Raw genomic sequence first — 21,716 nt, 5'->3', positions numbered from 1 at the left:
TTTCGCTGCTCAACTTCTGTAATGAAGTCAGCTCTGTGTAAAGGCTAACTATTCGCGGCTGTGCTGTGCCAGCATAATAGTCCCTTAAAATCCGTAATGCTGCCCGACCATCATCAGCTGCATCTCGCATAACAAGCGATAAGCTCTTGTCATCCAGAAACTGTATTAACTCAGCATACGCCTCTGCGTTTTTCGTCTCTTCTTCTGCCGCATCCGCTTCTTCATCAGGTTCCTCGAGGATCGTATCTCTTAGCCCTTGAAGTCTGAGATGCCCTAAGAATTTCGTTTCCCACAACTCGTAATTCTTTTCATCTCCATCGAAAACTAGTCGAGACCAGCGGCTGCTGCTCGATCTGTCCATGACCCTCCTTTTGTTTCTGTTAGCCATCTTGGCTCGCTTAGCTGGCTAATAGCTAGCAACTTGCATGCAAAACTTTTCAACAAAGTTCTTCGTTATCTCACTGAGCACTTCTGGGCCCATAACCTGTTACCAGAGTAGCCTATCGCACGGAGACTCGTGCATACTCAGGAATAACTGAACTTCACTATATGAAGGAAACACGCATAACTGCTCAGTGTCGGAGTCCAGGCAAAAGAGAGTTTATTGCTGCGCACACACAGTTTTATACCTTCATACCACGTGACCTTAACAATGCACGTTATTGGCTCCTCTCATAATACAAAATAAAAGTTACCTGTGCAATTTAAACAATTGAGGGCATATAATATTCACACATGTTAACACTAAGGACAAATGTTAATAAAAGATGTGAACAGCTTTTTTTTCTATACTCACTTGCACACACTCTAACTTTACACACTTCTGAAAGAAAGATTGTTGAGTCAGATTCCCAGATTGTCAGTATTTGACGACTTGAAAAAAGTGATGCAGACTTATGACAGAGAAAGATGTGCATGAGCAGGCGAACATTGTATTAATGTTAAATAAATGTACCTTCCTCATGTCTGAAAAACGGCAGACGTGTTGATTTGAGTGTGAAGTGTTACACATATATGTGTAAGCTGCTTGTTGTTGACAACAGTCTTTATATATAGGAAAGACTGTTGTCAACAACAAGCAGCTTACTTACAGATTCTCAGTTTACACGTCTGACAGTTTTTTTTGTTTTGTTTTGTTTTTATACACGTCTGACAGTTAACAATCCAGCACGTTTCCGGTCATGAGATTGTCTCTTTTGGTGCATGCTGGGAAGTGTATTTCTAGGTTGCTCAGCTCCTATTTATTCTCGACGACGAGTAATCGAGATGAAACTCTACCTCCCAGAAACACTGCCCCTCTGTTCCCTTAGTACTTCATTTCCACACCGAACAAGACAGACGAATGTCACATTTGTTACATTTGTAAGAGGTAGTCACGGTTAGGTTCAATTTGTAGGGAAAACAAATCTTTCGTTCTACCTGAAGCTTATTCGGAGCAAGGCGTTTAAGTGCACCGGGGCATTGCAATGGATATTGCTGTTTGTTCAGCTCTTAGTAGCTAGCTTGGTTCTTAAGTTAACGCTAGCTAACAAGATGGAAGCTAGTTCTCTTGCCTGCCTTCATCCATGGAAAACCCTCACTAATTAAAGCTAAATCGATGTTATTAGATGACTCTGCTATAATCCTGTCTGTTAGCTAGTAGTTGTTCTGTCAGAGGAACTTGGAAGAACGATGGAAGAAGTTGACAACATTTTGATTCACGCCCTCAAACAAGTCGGCACGTAAGTAACAAGCGCGTTTAGCAAATGTACTGTTGTGTATAATACCAACTTAACTATACGTTATTAAAATGACATGTTAGCTGACTAATGTGCATTTTGTGGTTAGCAACATGGCCGTCTGTCAGAAACCCTACAAGTCAGCCCGTCATCATATGATCACAGACGTACAGTATTCCCTATGTGGAATAATTTATTCACATTTGTGAACTTGCATGGAATAAAACACAACAAATTGTGTAACTGGTAATTAAAAATACTTGTTTTGTGACCCACAGAGAGGTGGGGGAGGAAATTGACAGCGTGAAACAATTTAGCAGTGAGCTGATAGTGGAGGCAGTGGTCAGATGTGTCCGGGTGATCGATCCAGGCCAGGGCAGTGTGCTGCCCACCGCCCTTCCTCCAGGGATGTCTGCACGCTTCAGAGTGGGCATGAGCCTGGCACAGGCCTGTCAGGTGAGACCCTTCTGAGTTATGACCCACACTTCCTCTGACCTCTTGTCAGTCTTTGAATTGGATGAATGAAGGCGCCAGCACCCTGGTGAACAATAACATCATTTCCTTAACACTTGTAACCTTAAAGGAAGAGTTCAGGCAAAAATGAAAATCTACTCACCCCTATGCCAGTGGAAAACTAGTTGAATTTTCATAGAAGAGTCGATACCCGATTCCCGGCGTAACATGGAGGAGAAAGCTCCATGTTACGCCGCACTCAGGGATTGACGCATCTCGACTGTCAGGACTGCTACTGCTAACGTGAGTTGTTCAAAAACCTTCTTTTTAGTAAACTCTGTGTACACAAACAATGTTCTCAATGCTCGTGTTCATGTGTAGAGACCCTGGTGATACAACGAGCAAAGTTTCATGTTGTGTCGAGTCTTCTTAGTGTTTTAAAAATAGCGATTTTGATGCTACCATACAGCTGTCCCTAGCACGCCATTGAACATGATTTTGATCCGAAAACGAAACTACGATAAATCTTAAAAGTGGCTTTTCGTCGTAATTATGCTTTTACACGAAGGTTTGACTCGGGTACATTCACAAAAAAAGCCTAGGTTGCATTTTGGCGAGAGTTACACTTTAAACTAGAGAAGGCAAGTTCTGAAGAACTTGCGGTTGTGAATTCTCCCTGTTGAGAAGCTGACGCCAAATGTCAAGAATGTATGAAATATGTTGAATATTTTAAGGTTTTTGAAGAGCTGACGCCAAATGCGGATTGCTGGTTTTGGAAACTTTGAATAATGTCCAGAATATCTAAAAACTGTGAAATAATTTAGATTTTTTTCCAAAAAAACTAAGGTCAAACTGAATTGGTGGCTTGAATTTATTTGAAGTCTCGTCTGAAGACAATGAAGCTTCCTAATAGTTGGGTGAGAATGAAGGATTAAAAATAGAATATAAGCTGTGAGCCAAACAGGAGTATGAAGAGATGTTACAGTGAGAATGAATCAAATACTCTGAATGGGACTGAAAAGTGAAATAAATGTCAATGTATCATTGATTGGGAACATTTAAATATTTAGATGGAGATTCTGGCTTGAATGAAAAGATAATAGTTAAATATAGTTAAAATGTTGGGAAATATACTTTGTATATCACTGGGTGTATTAAACTGACTCATTGATAAATCTGTCTCTCTCTGTGTTGGCCCAATTGATCTCGGTTGCCACAGTGATGGTAACCAGGGTGGTCATGGTAACGGACTGTGAGAGTTGATTTAATAGTGATTTTAGCTGAGGCTCACCTCACATTAACATGCTTCTCCATCCAAAACAGTAACTGCTATCACTCAAATAATGATATGGTTGAAACTATGAGAGTCTTGTAAACATTTTATGAATTTTTTTTGTGTGTGTGGTCAAAAATGTGTCTTGTGGAGCAGTTCAGAAAAGTGGATGTGTTTGCCTGCCTCCAGATATTTTTCCTCTCAGTTTCATGGGAGTTAATGCGGCAGTTGGTCGGTGTTCCTGTCAGTTAAATGCCCACCGAGCCAACATTTTTTTGTCCGATTGCCTCCAGAGAACCACTCTAGCGACCAGCACGAGTTTTCCTATAAGCTGATGTCGTCATTTTTATGCTGGAGTGAAAATTGTGGAAACAAGCGCGAGTTGAAGACGAGGTTTTCTGAAATTTTTTGAGCTCCTCCCCACTCTGTCAGTTGGCTCCTGCACTCTGGCTGTCAACATTCCACCCCATACACACCAATGCAAAAATCTGAAAGTGGCTGAAAAGTTACCAATGTTTGAACTGCGACTGTGCAAAAAGTATGAATGCTGTGAGAAAGATGAATACAAGCTTGAATGGAGACAAATTGTGGAATATTTCAGCGTTTGAATGGAGTTTCTATCTGGAAGTGTGAATGACTAGATGAGCTTTGAAAATGCTTGAAAAAGTGTGAACTGTGGGACTTTTTGAACATTCCGTCATCTGCTTGAATGGGGAAAAAATGGCCGAAAAACGTTGAATATCTCTGAAATTATGAATGATATGAACGAGAAAAATAGACGCGGTAGATTCCCATTTGAGATGAATATTTGGTGTTTGAATGGAGTGAATACGTTGAAAAATGTTGAAGGAGTTAAGGGCCAAACTTTCTGACCCGAAGATATAATAATAAAACATTTCCAGCCCCATTTCTGTTTGGTACTTTTTTACTCAGAGACCTGTGCACACTGACATTCACCAGGAAGTAGCATCAACACATTTTATTTACAGAGGGCTTTCAAAACACTCATGATGCTAATTTAGAAGAAAAATAATTGTGGACAAAGTACCTGTTCTACGGAAGCTTTGCCTGAAGTCCCTAAGTAGTTTTACTAATATGTCAAATTGTTGGTTTCCAGGACATTGGTTATAAAGGAGAGATTGGCTACCAGACGTTTCTGTACAGCAACGAGCCAGAGATCCGCTCCCTGCTCATGTTTCTGGTGGAGAAGCTGCCCAGAGAACATGCAGATGCCTCAGACCAGCCGACAGGTACACCGAACAGACGGAAAGAAATACTGTACTTTTACACTGTCATGTGTTGTCATTTGTGCCATTATGTAAGCTACTATAATCTTTGTTTGTAGCTGTCATCTAAATATTATTACACATTTGAGACTTTTGCACTGTTGATTAAATTTGACATAGATGTTGTATATATGTATATATATGTGTGTGTATATGTGAAACTTTACACAATGAGAGTATACATGAAAGGTAACTTTTTTGTATTACAAGTTTCTTTGAAAATGAATTTTAATAAGCAAATTAGCTCAAAACTAATTGAATGAATATGCCCAAATTTCATAACACGAAAACTGTCTTTCCACAAAATGTATTGTAATTAAAATGTTTTTGTTGTGTGATATCAAACACATTGATCAGATTTTCATGAACATGAAATATTGTTGTTTTATGGAATTATGTCAAAAACACCATTCATACATGACGGATGCATATTTCCGTCAAATCTTCACCCAACCATCCTACTGCCAATGGCTGATGGCAGTGTTGCTTTTGGACTGGCCTCTAACCTGAAACCTGCCTGGCTTGGTTGAACCTACCGGTATAGCCCTCAGGGTCATGGAAGCACACAAGCCTCCCCACCACGACAAGGTAGCAACAACAGGGGAGGTTTTTTTTTAGGGTTTTGTTTTTAGGGCCCGAGCACGAATCTCGTGCCAGGCCCAATTGAATTTGCTCAGATTATTAGGGCCCGAGCACGAATGTTTTTCTTTTTCTTTTTCTTTTTCTTTTTCCTTCCATTCGCCTGCATATTTGGCGACCTGAACATACCCCAAAACTCTCCAAACTCGGAACATACGTCTCATTGGTGTGCTGCTATTAGAATTCAAAATGATTGGGGGTGGGTGTGGCCAGGGGACTCCATAGCGCCACCTAACGTCGTTTTTCCCCACGACAATTTTCTCAGGTTGTCTTGAAATTCGCAGGACTCGTGGGTCTCAAGGATTTAGCCAGGAATTATTTTTTTCGGAATTTTTGCTGCAACAGGAATTCGGCCATCTTGAATGGCGTGTGGCGATTTTCATTTTTCCGACGCTGTTTTCGGGACTTTAGGATGGTCGTAAACTCACCAAATTTGGCCCGTAGTGTCTTACCCATGAGTACGTTAATTCAATACCACAACTGCCCTCATGCGCAGCCCGGCAGCTCAGTAGCGCCCCCTAACGCCCCCTTATGGGTTTTCCCATTCATTTTTTTTCATTTCTAAGCCTTGTACGTTAACTAACTTGTCCTACAGATTTAACACCACAGACTTCACAGTCACTAAGTATCATCCTCATGCCTTGATGATAAAAAGTTGTAAAAAGCTTTCGCCTACGTTATTCCTGGTGGGCGTGACAGTGTGGTCAATTTCGATGACCCCCTTATAGCTTTTCCCATTCTGTAGGAACCCATTTCTATGCCTTGTACATTGTTTAACTTGGCCTACAGATTTTACGCCACAGACTTCACACTCACTAAATATCATCGTCAGACCTTGATGATGAAAAGTTGTAAAGAGCTTTCGCCTCCAATATATCTGGTGGGTGTGGCAGTGCGGTCAATTTCGATGACCCCCTTATGGCTTTTCCCATTCTGTACGGACCTGCTTTCTATGCCTCGTTTCTTTCCATGCCTCTTTAACTAACTCCTTTTACAGATTTAACACTACAGAGTTCACATTCACTCAGTAGCATCCTCATATCTTCAACAGCCTGTGTTTGGCAAAGTCTTTAGGCTTGGCGAAAAATTTCATAATCTGTTGTTGTTGTGAATTTTCACCACTAGGTGGCGCTATAATCAAGGAAAGTGTGATTTGGCTTATAACGCCCATATACTTTGTCGCACATTCAAAAACCTTATGTCCACACGTTCAGTGAATTGTGCTGAATCTCCTGATATAGGCCACGCCCATTTCTGCAAAATCGCAAAATGTTGCAAACCTACTTTTTCGAACTCCTCCCAGGCAATTTCACCAATTTGGACCAAACTTTGCACACAGCATCTGTCGACACTCCTGACAAAAAGTTATTAAAAGAATTTTGATATTCCAAAGATTACTTAAGTTATTAAATAACAACTTCCTGTACATTTTGTTCCAAACAGGAAGTGTTGCATATCTCCACATTGGTGTGTCCGAATGACATGAAACTCAGGTTCCTAGTTCCCCATGAGCTCTTAAGGCTCTGTGCAAAATTTTTGTGGATGACCACTAGGTGGCGCTCTTTAAATTGAAGTATTTTATATCTCCATCTGATAAATCAGGCAACTGGGAGTTTGTACAGCTAGTACCACGGCATTCTCCGCATATGGCAGTGCAAGGGAGTCCATATTTCTTGCATGTACATCTCTTTGTGCTGCAGTCTTGCTTGCAACTACAGCGGACTACATCCAGTAATTCTGGTGGTGCAGCAGGCTGATCAGTCATTATTGGCATAAATCTACCATCCATAACATGCCATCCCCAGTCTTTTGGGCTCATGCTTTCACTTCTACCTTTCCACTCCATCATTTGGTAAAACACACGAAGACTATGGAACTTTGCAGCTGTTGATGTTGGTGGTAGAGTTTGAGGTTCCACTGTAGATGTGGTGTTAGATACTTTCTCACAGAATCGCCTGTGTCTCAGCATATCCAGCGATTCATCTTTGCAACCCCCATACAGTGATACTAGAGCCTTTTCACCTGCTGCAATGATAATGCCTTTTCCCACCTTTTCCTTTGACTGACTGAATACCTTAGCTTGTTCGAGAAAGCTAGTGTCAATCTCACCAACAATTTGTAAATTTACCAGCACAAAATGTAATCTCACCACGTTACTAACGACTGTGATGTATTCTGACTTTCTTCTGATGTTCTCTGAAAATTGGGCATATTCCACTAGTGTATTGCTCATTTGCATATTCAAATTCATTTTCAAAGAAACTTGTAATACAAAAAAGTTACTTTTCATGTATCCTTCATTGTGTAAAGTTTCATTGTGGTAGAAGTAAAGGAAAAAATTAAGCCTATTCGGGTGTATTTTGGGCATATTTCGATTAGTGTATAGCTCATTTGCATATTTAAATTCATTTTCAATGAAACTTGTAATACAAAAAATTTTACTTTTCATGGATACTTTCATTGTGTAAAGTTTCATTGTGATAGGAATAAAGGAGAAAATTAGCCCCATTGGGGTGTACTGTTGTCCGGCCTTATTGGCACACATCTTGGATTGATGAGAATTAAACATATTTCCCCAACTAGGATTTCTTAGGACTTTTAGTATGTTGTTCTGGACACCTCATTGAAATGATGTATGATGAAAAAAATTCTATTACAATTAGTTCTATTTTTGGGTCCAAGTGATGTATATATGCATACATACAAAGATACCAGAGGAAAAAAAAATCAAGCTCTGTTTAATCAAAAATAACTACAAGTTAACTGTTTCGGCGAGTTGTCTAAAGTTTAAGTTGTTGCCTGATGACCTACGTCTGTTGAGCAAGGCTGTCATTACACAGTCCTACAGAAATGAGGATGTGCTGTTTTTGTTGATGATGTTGGCATGACAAGGCATGTTGTTATCATGTGCCGCTTATTTGATGAGTCATCCCGAGCCATCTTCTCTTCCTGTAGGTAAATCGGTGGTCCTCCAGAGAGCCATCGCTGCTGCTATCAAAGCCCAGCTGGCTGTACCCTGGCTGCCCTCAAACTGCAGACTGCCACTGCATGGTGAAACACAAGTAAACTCTTTAGAATTGCATTTTGATGTCTTGAAAACGCTTTGATATGTGGGAATGTCTCAAGTCAATCAGCAGGACTAGGAGAGTGAGTGATCCAGGCTTATTAGACTAACTACATAAATAATGTTTCCAGTTTATTCTTCTGTTTGTCAGTTTGTCATGCAACTAATTACACTTCTACTAACACCCAATTGAGAATTTTTTGCACTGAATACCAACAGAGATACCAAGGAAATCTTCAAACTTTACAGCTAGCTAAAAACACATTTTGATACAATAGTATGGAAAGATATCTTGAAATATAAAGTGGTTATTCTTTCAGATTTGCATATCATAAAAGATTCTGTTGAGGCTATTGGCTTTGATGGAGGTCTGCATGTTATAAACTGTTTGTTAGAAAATATCTGCTTGTGGAGCTGAGGCTCATATTGTATTATGAAGATTCCAAATGAAACTAAAAAAATGTGATTTTTCAGACATGTTATTGAAACAAAAAGAAGAAATTACCTTAATACCTCAATCTGTTGTATCTGCGGAATTATCTTGATTGTTCAAAAACTAAAAACTGTAGGAAAATACTTTTATCTATACTGAAACAACTGAAAGTTGAAATGTCATTTTCTTTCCAATGCAGAAAAGAACACACAAACACAGACAGTACCTATAAAAAGTGTACTCCACCTTGGAAGTTTTCCCCTTTTATTGCTTTCATAAATGGAATCATGGTCAATATAATTTGGCTTTTTTGACCAACATTTTTACAAAAAAAAATCTCTTTAATGTCAAAGTGAAAACAGATTTCTTCAGTAACTTCAACCCCTTTCTGTGATGGAATGAGTGGAATACATACTGCTTTGATACTAAGAAAAGTTTATGAAGTTTGGTTCAAATACAAATTGTCTGTATTCAGTTCAATTCAAAACTTTATTTGTCCCGGGGACAGATGGGAGTTTAGGAGCTGAACAGCCATTGGGAACAAAGGTTGCTCTCCTCCTCTGTGTACTGCAGCCTAGGGCTTTGACATTTGCCAAAAAAATCATATTCGAACTTCGTTTGTTTATTAATATTAATATTCGAATATATTCGAATATTTATTGATAATATTTTGATCATTAAATGCCTCCAGTAATATCTATATTGGTATAAAAAAGTCGTTTTTCTGTTGTTCTATGTTCTGTCCACCAGAGGGCAGTATATCAATCAATAGACCGAAAAACAGTCAAACAGTTTTTTTTATTGAGTCAGACCTGGGATGCAGTGTTGACAGGTGAGCTCTCATGTTGCTGGTCGTGGAGTGGTAGATAAGTTCAGTCTTACATATTTTACAAATAACTTTGTCCTTTCTCGTTATTTTTCCTTGTTTCAGGAAACCAAAGAAGCGCCACACATTACTCCTTAAATTGTCCGGTGTGTATAGTTCTCCCTCCGCACTCGCAGCCATTTGCTCCGCCATTGTTTTTCTGTGAAAAAGCGTGAACAGGCGTCAGGCGCTAACGACGTGATAACGTCATCAGTACAGAAGCCCCAGGTGATCAATGCTCCTGAGCTCGCGTTTCATAAAACAGGCTGAAAAAAGCCTCGAATCTGGATTGAAATTATGTTTTCAGGCAAACACATTTACCAAAAATAATGCTTATTACAGGTTCGAATATTTAGAGCTGCCCTAATATTCGTTCGAATATGGTTATTTTTTTAATATTCGAATTATATTCGAATATCGAAGTTCGTTGTCAAAGCCCTACTGCAGCCTGGGCAGCCGGCGTCCCGAGAGGAGCCGCTCAAGCGCTGGGAACAGAGCGTGGGAGGAGACCTGAAGGATACTGAGCTGTCCTCAGTGTTTGCTGCTCGCACACGGTGGAAAGTGCTCTGACTGGCAGTCCAATGATTTTAGAGCAGACTTTGACTGTGCTCTGCAGGCGTGTCCAGTTTTGCAGGCTTATGGAGTGGAACCAGCAGGTGATGGAGAAAGTGATGACACTCTTTATGAAGGAGTAATAAAATGTCCGTAGAATGTTCTTATTGACCCCAAAAGTGTTGAGCTTCCTCAGGAGATACTGCCGCTGCTCGCATCTCCCAAGGATCTCCTCAGTGTTGGAGGCAAATTTAAACATACTGTCAAAAATTGTGCCCAGGTATTTGTAGTCCTCCACAAGCTCTACATTAGTCCCGTGGATTGTGCTGATGGCAGCTGCAGCCAGCTCCCTCTGCTTGCTGGAAAAGGTCACCACCATCTCTTTGGTCACTCCGTGTTTAACTCTGTGTATTATGGGTCTTCTGAAAATGTGACCAAATGTGACCAAATCTGCCTGGTCAAAAATATACATACAGTAATTCTAATATTTGGATAAAAGTCCCTCGGCCATTTTCACTTTAATAAGGCACTTTTGATATCCATCCACAAGCTTCTGGTAGTCTTTTGGCTGAATTTTTAACCACATGCCAACCACTTGACATAATTGTTGAAGCTCAACTAAATTTGTTAGATTTTTTCCACATGTTCTCAATGGAGTTCAAGTCAGGACTTTGGGAAGACCATTCCAAAACCTCAATTCTAGCCTGATAGATCCATTCCTTTACCACTTCTGATGTGTGTTTGGAATCATTTTCCTGAACACCCAACTGCACCCAAGAGCCAATCTTCTGCTGATGATTTTAGGTTTTCCTGAAGAATTTGGAGATAATACTCCTTCTTCATTATTCCATTTACTTTCTTTAGAGCAGCAGATCCACTGGCTGCAAAACAGCCCCACAGCATAATACTACCAGCACCATGCTTGACAGTAAGTCTGGTGTTGTTGGGGTTAAAGGCCTCACCTTCTCTCCTCCAAACATATTGCTGCTCATTATGGCCAAACAACTGTTTTTGTTTCATGTGACCACAGAGTTTTCCTCCAGAAGGTTTTTTTCTTTGTCCATGTGATCAGCAGCAAACTTCAGTCCAGCTTTAAGGTGCTGTGTCTGGATCAAGAGCTTTTTTCTTTCACAGCAGCCTCTCAGCTCATGTTGGTGTAAAACACACCTGACTGTGGACACTGACACTGGTCTTCCAGCAGCTTCTAATTCATTGCAGACTTCCTTTTTGGTGGTTTTTGGTTGACTCTTGACCATCCTGACCAGTTTTCTCTCAGCAGCAGGGGATAGTTTGTGTTTTCTTCCTGATGGTGGCAGTGACACAACTGTGCCATGCACTTTATACTTACAAACTGTTGTTTGTACAGTTGATCTTGGGACCTGTAACTGCTTTGCTCTGCTTAGCTCCAAGTGACATTACTGACTTGTTCAAATCAATAATGTGCTCTTTCAGGTCAATGCTGAGCTCCTTAGACTTTCCCATTGTAGTGTTTGTGGCTGAGTCTAATGGCTGTATCAAACAAGCCCTATTAAAATGGTCCCAATAAAGTCACCAGCTGTTATCAATCAAAATCACTCAGAAGATGTTGTATGTATATTGTATGTTTTTTGTGACAAAGTAGTTTGTGTTCCACTCATTCATCACAGAAACATGAAAGCTGTAGAAATCATTGGATGTCGAGACTGCCATGATACACGTCCTTTGCAGGTGTATGGAAACTTTTGACCAAGACTATTTCACTCAGACAGAGACTGTTATTTCTAACAGTTGAACTTTTTTCCTGTTTAGAGTCCAGCATCATTGCACTGCTTCCATGTGCAGCCTCTCAGTTTACCCCAGTGCACTCAAGGCCTAGGAAAGAAGCAACTGAAGGGTAGGCCTCATACTGCTGTGTGATGTTTAACATCGTCCTTCAGAGTTTTCTCATTATTTTGGTCTAACGTTCAAAAATTTGCAGCAACTTTCCTTAACATTCTGATGTAATTTGTGAATAATTATTTTTAATTGGCCATCTGTGGATGTTTAAAAAACTCTTCCTTATTTATTATATTGACATAATTTTAGTTTCAGTTGGTGGAAAATGTGTCAGAATGTTCTCTTATGGAGGCTAAATGTGAGCTTATGGCCAGACTAGAAGCTAACCCATCTGTTTTTATGGAATGATGCACGAGAGGACGAAGTTCCATCAAATAAGTTTCTGTGTATGCTGTGTGTATTGCAGAGGTGAAGGACTACCAGCAGGACATTCTTCCTCCTGTGACCGCTCAGCCTTCCCATCATGCCTCTGTGGTGACGTCCATACTGGAGCAGCACACAGCTGAACTGAGTGCTGCTCAGGAGTGGGACAACGAGTGGAACAGTCAGGGACTTCTGTCTCGCCTCACACCACAGGCAAATAAAAAGTGGTTTATTACTGCTGTACCGTGATCTCTGAAAATGTTGTGAAAACAATTAGCAGGGTGCAATTACCTGTAATAGCTTCCGTAAAATATCAATTAGAACCGCAGTAAAATGTTCAAATGTGTCTTTGTGGGCTCAGTCACTCCAAAGAAGTGACATAGTTGTTTCTGTGAGTCTAGTGCATCCAAGGTTAAATCTTCCCTTGTTGAATGAGTGTCCGTGTTGTTGAACAGGAGTATCGCTGCAGGAAACAGACCCGGCTGCGCAAACGCATCGTGGAGCAACTGCGCTCTGCTGTGCTGCCCTCTGCTGAAAGTGCCTTTGGCGGTCCTTCCTCCACCTCTGACTTGTCGGAGCTACTTCAGGCCTTTAGATGCACTGCCCCCTCTGACCACATTCTGACCAAGGGCTCCCATTTCACCCACACCCAGAAGTTCACCTTCACACAGGTGAGGAGCACATCGCAAAAATACAACGTGGTTGAAAACAAATGTCCCTGCAGGAAGAGTTTAAGTGTGTGTGTGTGTGTGTGTGTGTGTGTGTGTGTGTTTTTCAGGAGGCGGCGGCAGTAACCAGCTCCACCCCCACTAGGCACCAGTCAGAGAGTGATATCCAGCTTCGTCAGCAGGAGGAGCTGACGGCAGTCCAGCGGCAGTTCCAGCAGCTCTGCAGTGATGTTGACCAGCTGGCAGCAGACATGAAGCACATGTGTGTCACTCATACACAGGTAACACGCACACACCTCAGCATTTCCATTTCAGCTTTTGCATTTTAATTTTAATTTTATTTATATATTTGACTATGTTTTTTTTTTCAATTTACTTTTTAAGTTTATTTATGACCTGATTATTCCTAGTTGTGTAGTAAAATAATAATCTTTTTAATTGTTTTATTTTACCTTTAATTTCTATTTGGAATTTTAATTTTAATTATGACTAAAAAATATCCTCCATACAGAGGATGCTCTGTATGGGTTGATGCAGCTGAGTGGGAAACACCCTTCAGTGATGCAATAACTGTTTCAAAATTAATTATGAAAGGCCGCAGTAGTGGTCCAGCCAAAAAGAAAATAAGCCCAACAATTCCAACTGTCGGAGTAACCTCTGCTACCTGTCAGTTCATTGTCTTCATGCACACTGGATAAGTGTCTGGAAGTGCAGCTGCAGTCTAATGATAACCAAACCTAACTGTGTTGCCTTTGAAGTTTTTTGTTTTTTTTCCTTCTGACTTCTGAGTGAAAAAATAAGCTAATTTTTTTCTATTTCAATTTAGAATTGAAATTCTGTTTTTATCCTCCTCACCTGTATGGTTGTTCAAACACCAGTAATAAACCATTCCTGATGGATAACTAACATTTAGAGGTTTTTGAACTGTTAGGCGCCTCCCCAGTGGAGCTTTACCCCTAGATTCCACCGGGACTGTCGCGGCCACAATATGGTTTGCCGGAGCTGATCATGGCCGTTCTAGTCAATGCTCATGTTTCCACCAGTTGCGCCACGGCATGTCTCAGTAGCATCCCAGAAGCAGCTCTCCGCTCTGCTACACAGAGAATATGCGGCGGGTCTATTTTTGACACAGGCAGACTGCAGTCGTGTCAAGCTGAACAGAGCAGATCATGCATCCAGTCAATTAAAAAAAATTAAACACCCTGTACTGTTTCGGGATCACGTTTCACTTCACTACATCAACATTACGTCATCGAAGGATTTAAGTACGTAGCCTACTCACCCATTTTAGAAGCGCAAAAATCAAGGAGAATGTCAATCTCAGGAGGCCTACTGTACCAGCTGGCAGTAGGCTCCGCTTTTGGTGGGATATGCAGTCGCGTGGAGGACAGAGCAAAATAGCATTGCATACGTAACGTCATGGACGTGTCAGACAGACAAACGACCGATGAAACCAGGGGTTAGAGTGTAAGTGGAGACACAGTGAGGGACAATACATGCTGGTGCTCTAAAGACAACGGCTCTCTGACTCATCACTCAGTCAAATAAAGGTTATCATCAACCTCTTAGAAGTCATGAAAAAAAAGATGCTCCTTCCTTATAGGTCTAACTGCCTGAGAATCATGACCTTGTTGTCCTTGTTCTTAGCTGTTATGGCCTTCTGTGTAAGTCAAGTTCCTTGTATGTGTTCACATACGTGGCCAATAAGGCCGATTCTGATTTTGATCACATCTTGAAGTAACATTTTACTTTGTGTCATTTCCCAAATTATGGGCACTGTAGTTTCAGTCATTAGAGCTTGATTCTCCCCAAAATAAAGGCAAGATAGAGAATAACAATAGGTTTGACAAAATCACACCATTGATCCATTGATTGGGGGCGTGGGGGTAGGAGATACAGTTGTCTGGATTCTGTCTGGGGGTCCACAGTATCAGACCTGTTTGTTCATGCACCCTCTTGAAATGGGTCATTTTTAGTAATTGTGGATTTGAGCATCTATTACAGCAGGCACAATGTCCAAAAGGAGCAAAATGAGCACAATGTACATGTGTGATGTGTTCCGGTGCAGGTGTTAGATGAGCTGAAGCAGAGAGAGCTGGGAAACTCTGAAAAAGAGGAGAGGATGCAGGTGAAAAAGAAAACAATCAACCTTTTGCCAGATGCAGACAACAACCTGCTGAAGCTTCAGGTAGGAGGGCTGAGGGACATGTCATCAAAGCAAGTAGGGTGCTCAGATTTAGTACAAACCTGTGTGTTTCCTGCTCCAGGCTCTGGTGGAGGCCAGTGCCAAGCGGGTGGTGAACCTGGCCTCTCAGTGGGAGAAACACCGTGCTCCACTCATTGACGAACACCGCAGACTCAAAGAAATCTGTAGCAACCAAGAGGTTAGTGGTGCCTTGAAATATGTTTCTGGCTTAATTTGTTCCAGTGAAAATCCATTATGATTCTGCTCATTCTCCTCAGCTGGAGTCTTCCAGAAAGCTGTCTGAAATCAAGTCTTTACATGACAAAATACGCCTGTCTACAGAGGAGGCCAAGAAGAAGGAAGACGTATACAAACAACTGGTATGGACTGGATTTATGCATTTCTTTTGAAAGCAAGCAAATAAGTTTTAGCTGATTCTTATTAGTACAGTTCTACTCACAGGTTACAGTAGGAAGGATTATGTTGTTGTAGGGTTGTTTGAAATGCTACATTACAGTTAGGAGTTGCACAATTGGTTATCTTTTGGCTGAATGTACAATGTTTTGTGCTTGTTCTCTTCCAACGCAGGTAACAGAGTTAGAAAATCTTCCTCAGGATGCGTCTCGGTCAGCATACACACAGAGGATTCTGGAGATCGTCAGCAACATCAAAAAACAGAAGGAGGAAATTACAAAGGTACAGCTGAAAGCAAATGATGCACACAATTCATACATGAAGAAAGCAAAGAAATACAGGGCAAGTTTGATTAGCTGAACTGTAGACACAGGTGACATTCTGACAACATAAAAAAAAGTCTTCATACAGCTCCTCCAGTGTAATCAAAGTGTTGCACAGAAGCCCTGAGATTTAGAAAATAGTTATTTACACCCTTTTTAAGGCTGAAATGTTCACCATAGCTGCTCAGCTCAGAAAGCATTAGCCTGGACCCCGTCTGAAGTGTGTGCACATGCATCAGGGTAAAAATGACATCTTTTCAAATCAATTTGGGATCTCAGGGCTTCTGGAGACTTGGATTACACCAGTTGTTTTCTAACATTTTAATTTACTTCAGTTGTTTAGGGGAATGCTGCAATTCTGTTTTGCTGGGAAGCTTTAGAAATGTTTTGTGGAGTACAAAACTTCACCTGACTTTCATCAGCATGGACGCAGGAGATAATGACTGAATTTTCATTTTTGGGTGAACTGTACTTTTAAGCTTTCAGCATGTGCTGTGTATCATCTGAAGTGTCCCTCGTCATCAACACTGTGTTCACTTTGTTGCAGATTTTGTCAGACACTAAGGAGCTCCAGAAAGAGATCAACAGCCTGACAGGAAAGCTGGACAGGACCTTTGCTGTTACTGATGAGCTGGTCTTTAAGGTATTGGAGGGCTTCTTTACCAAACATGTAACATTCTGTTTTAGATGTTGATGAAGGTTCTCAGTCATCCAGGTCATGGTACTTCTAAGTGCTATATCGTAGTCAACTGGACTTGTTTCAGTTTGTTGAAGACGTTTCACCTCTCATCCAAGAGGCTTCTTCAGTTCTAACTAACTGGAGGGGAGCTGCAGGCTTTTGAACTCTGTGTGGGAGTGTCCTTACAGAGTTGTTAGTGTTGGTCGTTGACTTGACCGGCCTTCATGTGGGTTGCTAGGGCTAGGTGAGCCCAGGTGTGAATGGGTGTTAAGTAATGTCGCTTCCCCAGACAGCTTATCACCCACCTACAATGCAGTACTGAGTTCCCTCCCGAGACAGCTTAACAACCATTCATGTTTTAGTTGTCTGACTTAAACAGACTTAGAAATGTGAATTTCATAACCAGCATCAATCCAAAAGCAAATTAATTCACACCGGTGTTTCGTCAGCTGCTACACATTATGTGTAAATGTGTGTGTGCAAATAACAAAGCAAGGATTATAAATGAAAACTGCTTTTTCGCTGTCATTCATAGGACGCCAAAAAAGATGAATCTGTCCGCAAATCCTATAAGTACCTCGCTGCCCTGCATGAGGTATGTCATCATGTTCGTGTTTCTTCTGTTTGATCCTATGTGTCGCTCTTATCAGAGAATTTGTTACGTGCCATCTTTCTTCTTCTGTAGAACTGCAATCAGCTGATCCAAACCATTGAGGACACCGGTACAATTTTGAGAGAGATTCGAGATCTAGAGGAGCAGGTAGAATTGACAGTTTTTATTGTTACATCATCACTTCACACACGCCAACAGTCTGTGAAATACCTGTTTGCTGTGTTACACAGAATCAGATGAGAAGATCAATATCAGTTTCATCTGTTACAAGTACAGGAGGTGGTTAGCCTAGCTTAGCATAAAGACCGGGAGCAGCCTAGCTCCATATCATGTTTTATGATGTTTCTCAACTGTACACTTGATTTTGAATCTTGCGAGCATAACATTAGCTTTCTAGTTAATAGCTGAGCAAACCCTCAGGTGTGCCAGCAAAACTGAGGTATTGCTTGTGAGAAACTTAAAATATAAACTTTATATCAGAGAAAAAACTTGACCATCCTCTACAATTCCTGGATGAAGTACTGTATAATGGGTGCATATTGCATGTGCATGGATATACAATTAAAGTCAAATGAAATGTGTTGTATTATTTTTGGGGACCAGAAATATTAACAAAACACAAAATACAAATTTAGTGTTTCACTTGATTGTTTATTCTGGGAAATATCTAAAACATCCAATATCCCTAACTAATTTTGAGTAGTGTACACTGACGTTACCGTATGTACTAGCTAGCATAATTAATCAAGAACTGTATGTAATTATTACAGAATAATAATGTTCTAAATGTGTTCTAAATAAATTGGAACACAGCCCACGAATTCATGCTTTTTTTTCCCTTTTTTTGTTTAGGTATTCAAGATTATTTCATTAATCACCTGGTAATGAGCAACAACATGCTAACTACAGGTCACTCGCAGGGTCTAAATTACTCTAATAATAGTATTAATCAATCAATAATAAATATAATTAAAACTGCAAGCAGTGATGAACGGGCCCTCACGGTCCACATGTGTCGGGGCATGCCGCTCAACCGGCCCCCATTGCCCGATTATTGTGTACGCGTGTCTTAACTGTCCGTGTTTCGGACAGTGCAGGGAGGGGTTAAATGTCATTTCCTGTGTCCAACATGTGGCGCGTTGACTATGACTGTATGTTTGCCTATGTGTTCAGGGCTGGACTCTTATCAAACATGTGTCAAGTTTGGTCCAGATGGGAATCTGGACTATGTGTTTTGCACTGTGTTTCATGCGGGCTTGTTCTCAAAAGTGAAGGCAGTCAAGCCGCGGCATGCTGCTGTCGCGACATGCTGCTGTCAGGGCATGCTGCTGTCAGGGCATGCTGCTGTCCGGGCTTGTTCATGCAACAACTTCCGTTGAGGAATCAAAAATGAAGGGTTAGGGATAGAAAAAGTATGTTTTTAATTTCTCGCGATTTTGCAAAAGGAAATGTAGCGTGGCCTACATCACACAATTCAGCTGAATTCAGGGATGACGTAGATGTAAGGTTTAAAACTGTGCGACATATTATGTGGGAGTTATTGAGCAAAAATGTTTTTGTCTTGATAATAGCGCCACCTGCTGGTCATTTTTGGTGTGTGAGTTACAGGGGCCAGTCTATACCACCCCTATGAAATTTGTTGACATAATTGTTACGGTGTGGGCACAGTGCCAAATATAAAATTAGACTGCCACCACAGCACCACCTAGTGTCGGATCGGTAACAACTCCGTCAGCTATCCTCAAGAGGGCAAGTTGTTATTTAATAAGTTGAGTATTCTTTGGAATATCAAAATTCTGTTGATAACTTTTTGTCAGGAGGGTCCACAGATGCTGTGTGCAAAGTTTGGCGCAAGCCGGTGAAATTGCCCGGGAGGAGTTTGAAAAAGTGGGTTTGCGACATTTGGCGAGTTTGCAGAAAAAAACGGTAGGCGGAAATGGGCGTGGCCTATATCACGAGATTCAACACAATTCAGGGAACGCGTGTATATAAGGTTTTTGAATGTGCGATAAACTATATGGGAGTTGTAAGTCAAAATGCACTTTCCTTGATTATAGCGCCACCTAGTGGTGGAAATTCACGGCAACCATAGATTATATTATTTTTCGCCAGATGCGACGTCTGTGCAAAGAGAGTTTTGGGGTATGTTCAGGCCGCCAAATATGCAGTCGAATGGAAGGAAAAATAAAAATAAAATAAAAAAAATTCTTACAGATACAATAGGGCCTTCACAGGTTTCCTGCTCGGGCCCTAATAACTAGAATGACACTCAGTTGAGCGCATACCTCCACCAAGGTACAACTGTCCCCTTTAGGGATGTTAATGTATAATCATTGTCTTTAAGTGTGACAGCGAACATGTGTATTTCTCCAAATCTCCAAGCAATTCTTTTTAAAATGCAGCAGCTCATGTTCAGAGATCTACAGCACAGCTTAATACATTTTTCACTTACATCTTAAAACATCTACAGATTGAGACAGAAAACGGCAACAAAACAGTGGCTAACCTGGAGAGGATCCTGGACGACTACAAGGCTATTCGACAGGAGAACTCTGCACTTGCTGCCAAAGTGAGAGAAGGCTGAAGGAGGCCCTGGCCTGCTCCACTCTGCCTGCTGAGGCTGAAGCTGTGGTACAAACCTGGAGCTGGAGCTGTAGATGGGAACAGAACTCCAGATTTCTCACCGAAGACACTGATGTTCATTAACACCGCCCTCTGTTGCCATTGGAGACCTGCTTTTCTTCAGAAAGCAAGCAGATTTTTGTACTCTGGAACTAACCTGACATTTTAATGCACAACCTGTGGATGGATGAAGATGAGAATTATTTTTTCATTTCAAACTGATTTTTACGGCCAGATGTGCTCTCTGAGAGTCCGTGCACTGGTTTGATTGCTTTGTGCCCACATGAAACAACACTCAACAGCAGAAGGTGCTGTCAGCGCTTTTCTCTTCAAATGTAAACTCATTCACACTGATGTATAACATATTTTCATAAGATATGTTGATTAAAATAAAATCTTTGACTTTTTTTCAATTTTTATTACAGGAATCATTCTGCCATTTTCAGACAGTAGCAGTTTGGTGTCTGATTTATTTTGAATTGTACATGTTGAGTGAATGGCATATGAAGGTTGTCGAGCGCCATCAGCAAAGAATTGTTGTATATATGGTACCAGCTTAAATAAAGATGCCTTACAGACTTGAGAAACAGCTCTTATTGTAATTCTCTGTGATGCTGGTGATGAGTGTGGACCTACAGTGATCTACATGATCTGCACCCCAACGCAGTGGTACTCAGCTGCACTTGTAATGTACTACATTGTTCCTGAATGTGCTTAACAATTATTGATCCACGGTTTGCTACCGACACTAATTACACTGAATTATACTACTAAGTATTGTTAAATTCTACAAATTGTGCCTAGGCCTCCGAGGCAAAGAGGCTTCACAGAGCCTACCTTTTTCTTGATGGACACAGACTCATGACTAAGGGTGGGAATCAGTAACTCACGATACTATTCACAATATGATGCCCAGATAAAGAGAGTGATTCTGCAGTAATCATTACATAACAAGGCAATCAAATAAATGAAATACAAATTAATTCTTGGTGATAATGGGCAGAGAATGGACAGTGAAATCGACAGGCCTAATCAGAATTTAGTCTCTATTCAGACATGGTTTAATAATGAATATTACTTTAAAAAATGTTTGAAAACATAGGACTACTTGTGTAGTAGCCTATTGACATGCTGATAGTTGTTTGCTTACATGTGTTTAATATGCAGATAATTTTAGGAGGCCTACTGAGCCTATTTGATAACAAATGTAAGTGTAAAACCATGTTAAAGGAAGTACACCAGTGAGGAGTGTTATAACAAGTGGGAGACTACGTAAAGGCTTCAATTGTTTGACTGTACACTGTATTGATGGAAAGATATCAGAAATCACTGTTTTAAATGTATTTATTTATTTTGCCATAGTTGCCAACTATCTCAGTTGTGTTGGGTCTGAGATGTGACTGGATCTCTTATGAGATCAACCACAAACATTATCCCTGCATGATCTGTATGAACTGTAGCATTTCATTAACTCACTGTCATTCAGTGTTTTTGTGAATTCTTCTCTTCCTCTTAAGAGCTAAGATGCTTTGTGAACTAGCTTCATTTTGAAGAGTTTTCATAGAATTTTGTCAGTTGGAGCAACTGTTAGTACTAGGACGCTTTATGAATATGGGCCCAGTTCTTAAACTTAAATAAACAGTTCAAATTAAGATTAACAACATTCTAATTAAGACATTCTAACCATTAATTAGACATTTTCCCCAATATTTGAGTCAGTTCAAAACAAGGATTATTAACAAACAGATACG

At 40.6% G+C, this 21,716-nt stretch overlaps 1 protein-coding gene across 1 annotated transcript; it reads left to right on the top strand.

Moving 5' to 3' along the window:
* The first annotated feature begins 1,283 nt into the window (after positions 1-1,283).
* ccdc22 (CCC complex scaffolding subunit CCDC22) lies at positions 1,284-20,552 on the top strand. Its single transcript, XM_073470047.1, has 16 exons — positions 1,284-1,721; positions 1,997-2,174; positions 4,562-4,694; positions 8,325-8,431; positions 12,072-12,156; positions 12,505-12,674; positions 12,917-13,132; positions 13,240-13,410; positions 15,198-15,317; positions 15,397-15,513; positions 15,593-15,694; positions 15,903-16,010; positions 16,599-16,694; positions 17,266-17,325; positions 17,416-17,490; positions 19,814-20,552. The coding sequence occupies exons 1-16, from the start codon at positions 1,672-1,674 to the stop codon at positions 19,925-19,927; spliced, it is 1,902 nt and encodes a 633-aa protein (XP_073326148.1). The 5' UTR covers positions 1,284-1,671; the 3' UTR covers positions 19,928-20,552.
* The last annotated feature ends 1,164 nt before the right edge of the window (positions 20,553-21,716 follow it).

This window comes from Pagrus major, chromosome 7, assembly GCF_040436345.1.
Source record: "Pagrus major chromosome 7, Pma_NU_1.0".
NCBI classification, from domain to species: domain Eukaryota; kingdom Metazoa; phylum Chordata; class Actinopteri; order Spariformes; family Sparidae; genus Pagrus; species Pagrus major.
This window is presented reverse-complemented; position numbering and strand designations above follow the sequence as displayed.

Bases quoted from the DNA above. Each gene is read 5' to 3' on its own strand.
- ccdc22 (XM_073470047.1), top strand. From the start codon at position 1,672: ATGGAAGAAGTTGACAACATTTTGATTCACGCCCTCAAACAAGTCGGC. The intron at 12,675-12,916 runs GCAAATAAAAAG...GTTGTTGAACAG, and splicing joins TGTCTCGCCTCACACCACAG to GAGTATCGCTGCAGGAAACA. The intron at 17,491-19,813 runs GTAGAATTGACA...AAACATCTACAG, and splicing joins TTCGAGATCTAGAGGAGCAG to ATTGAGACAGAAAACGGCAA.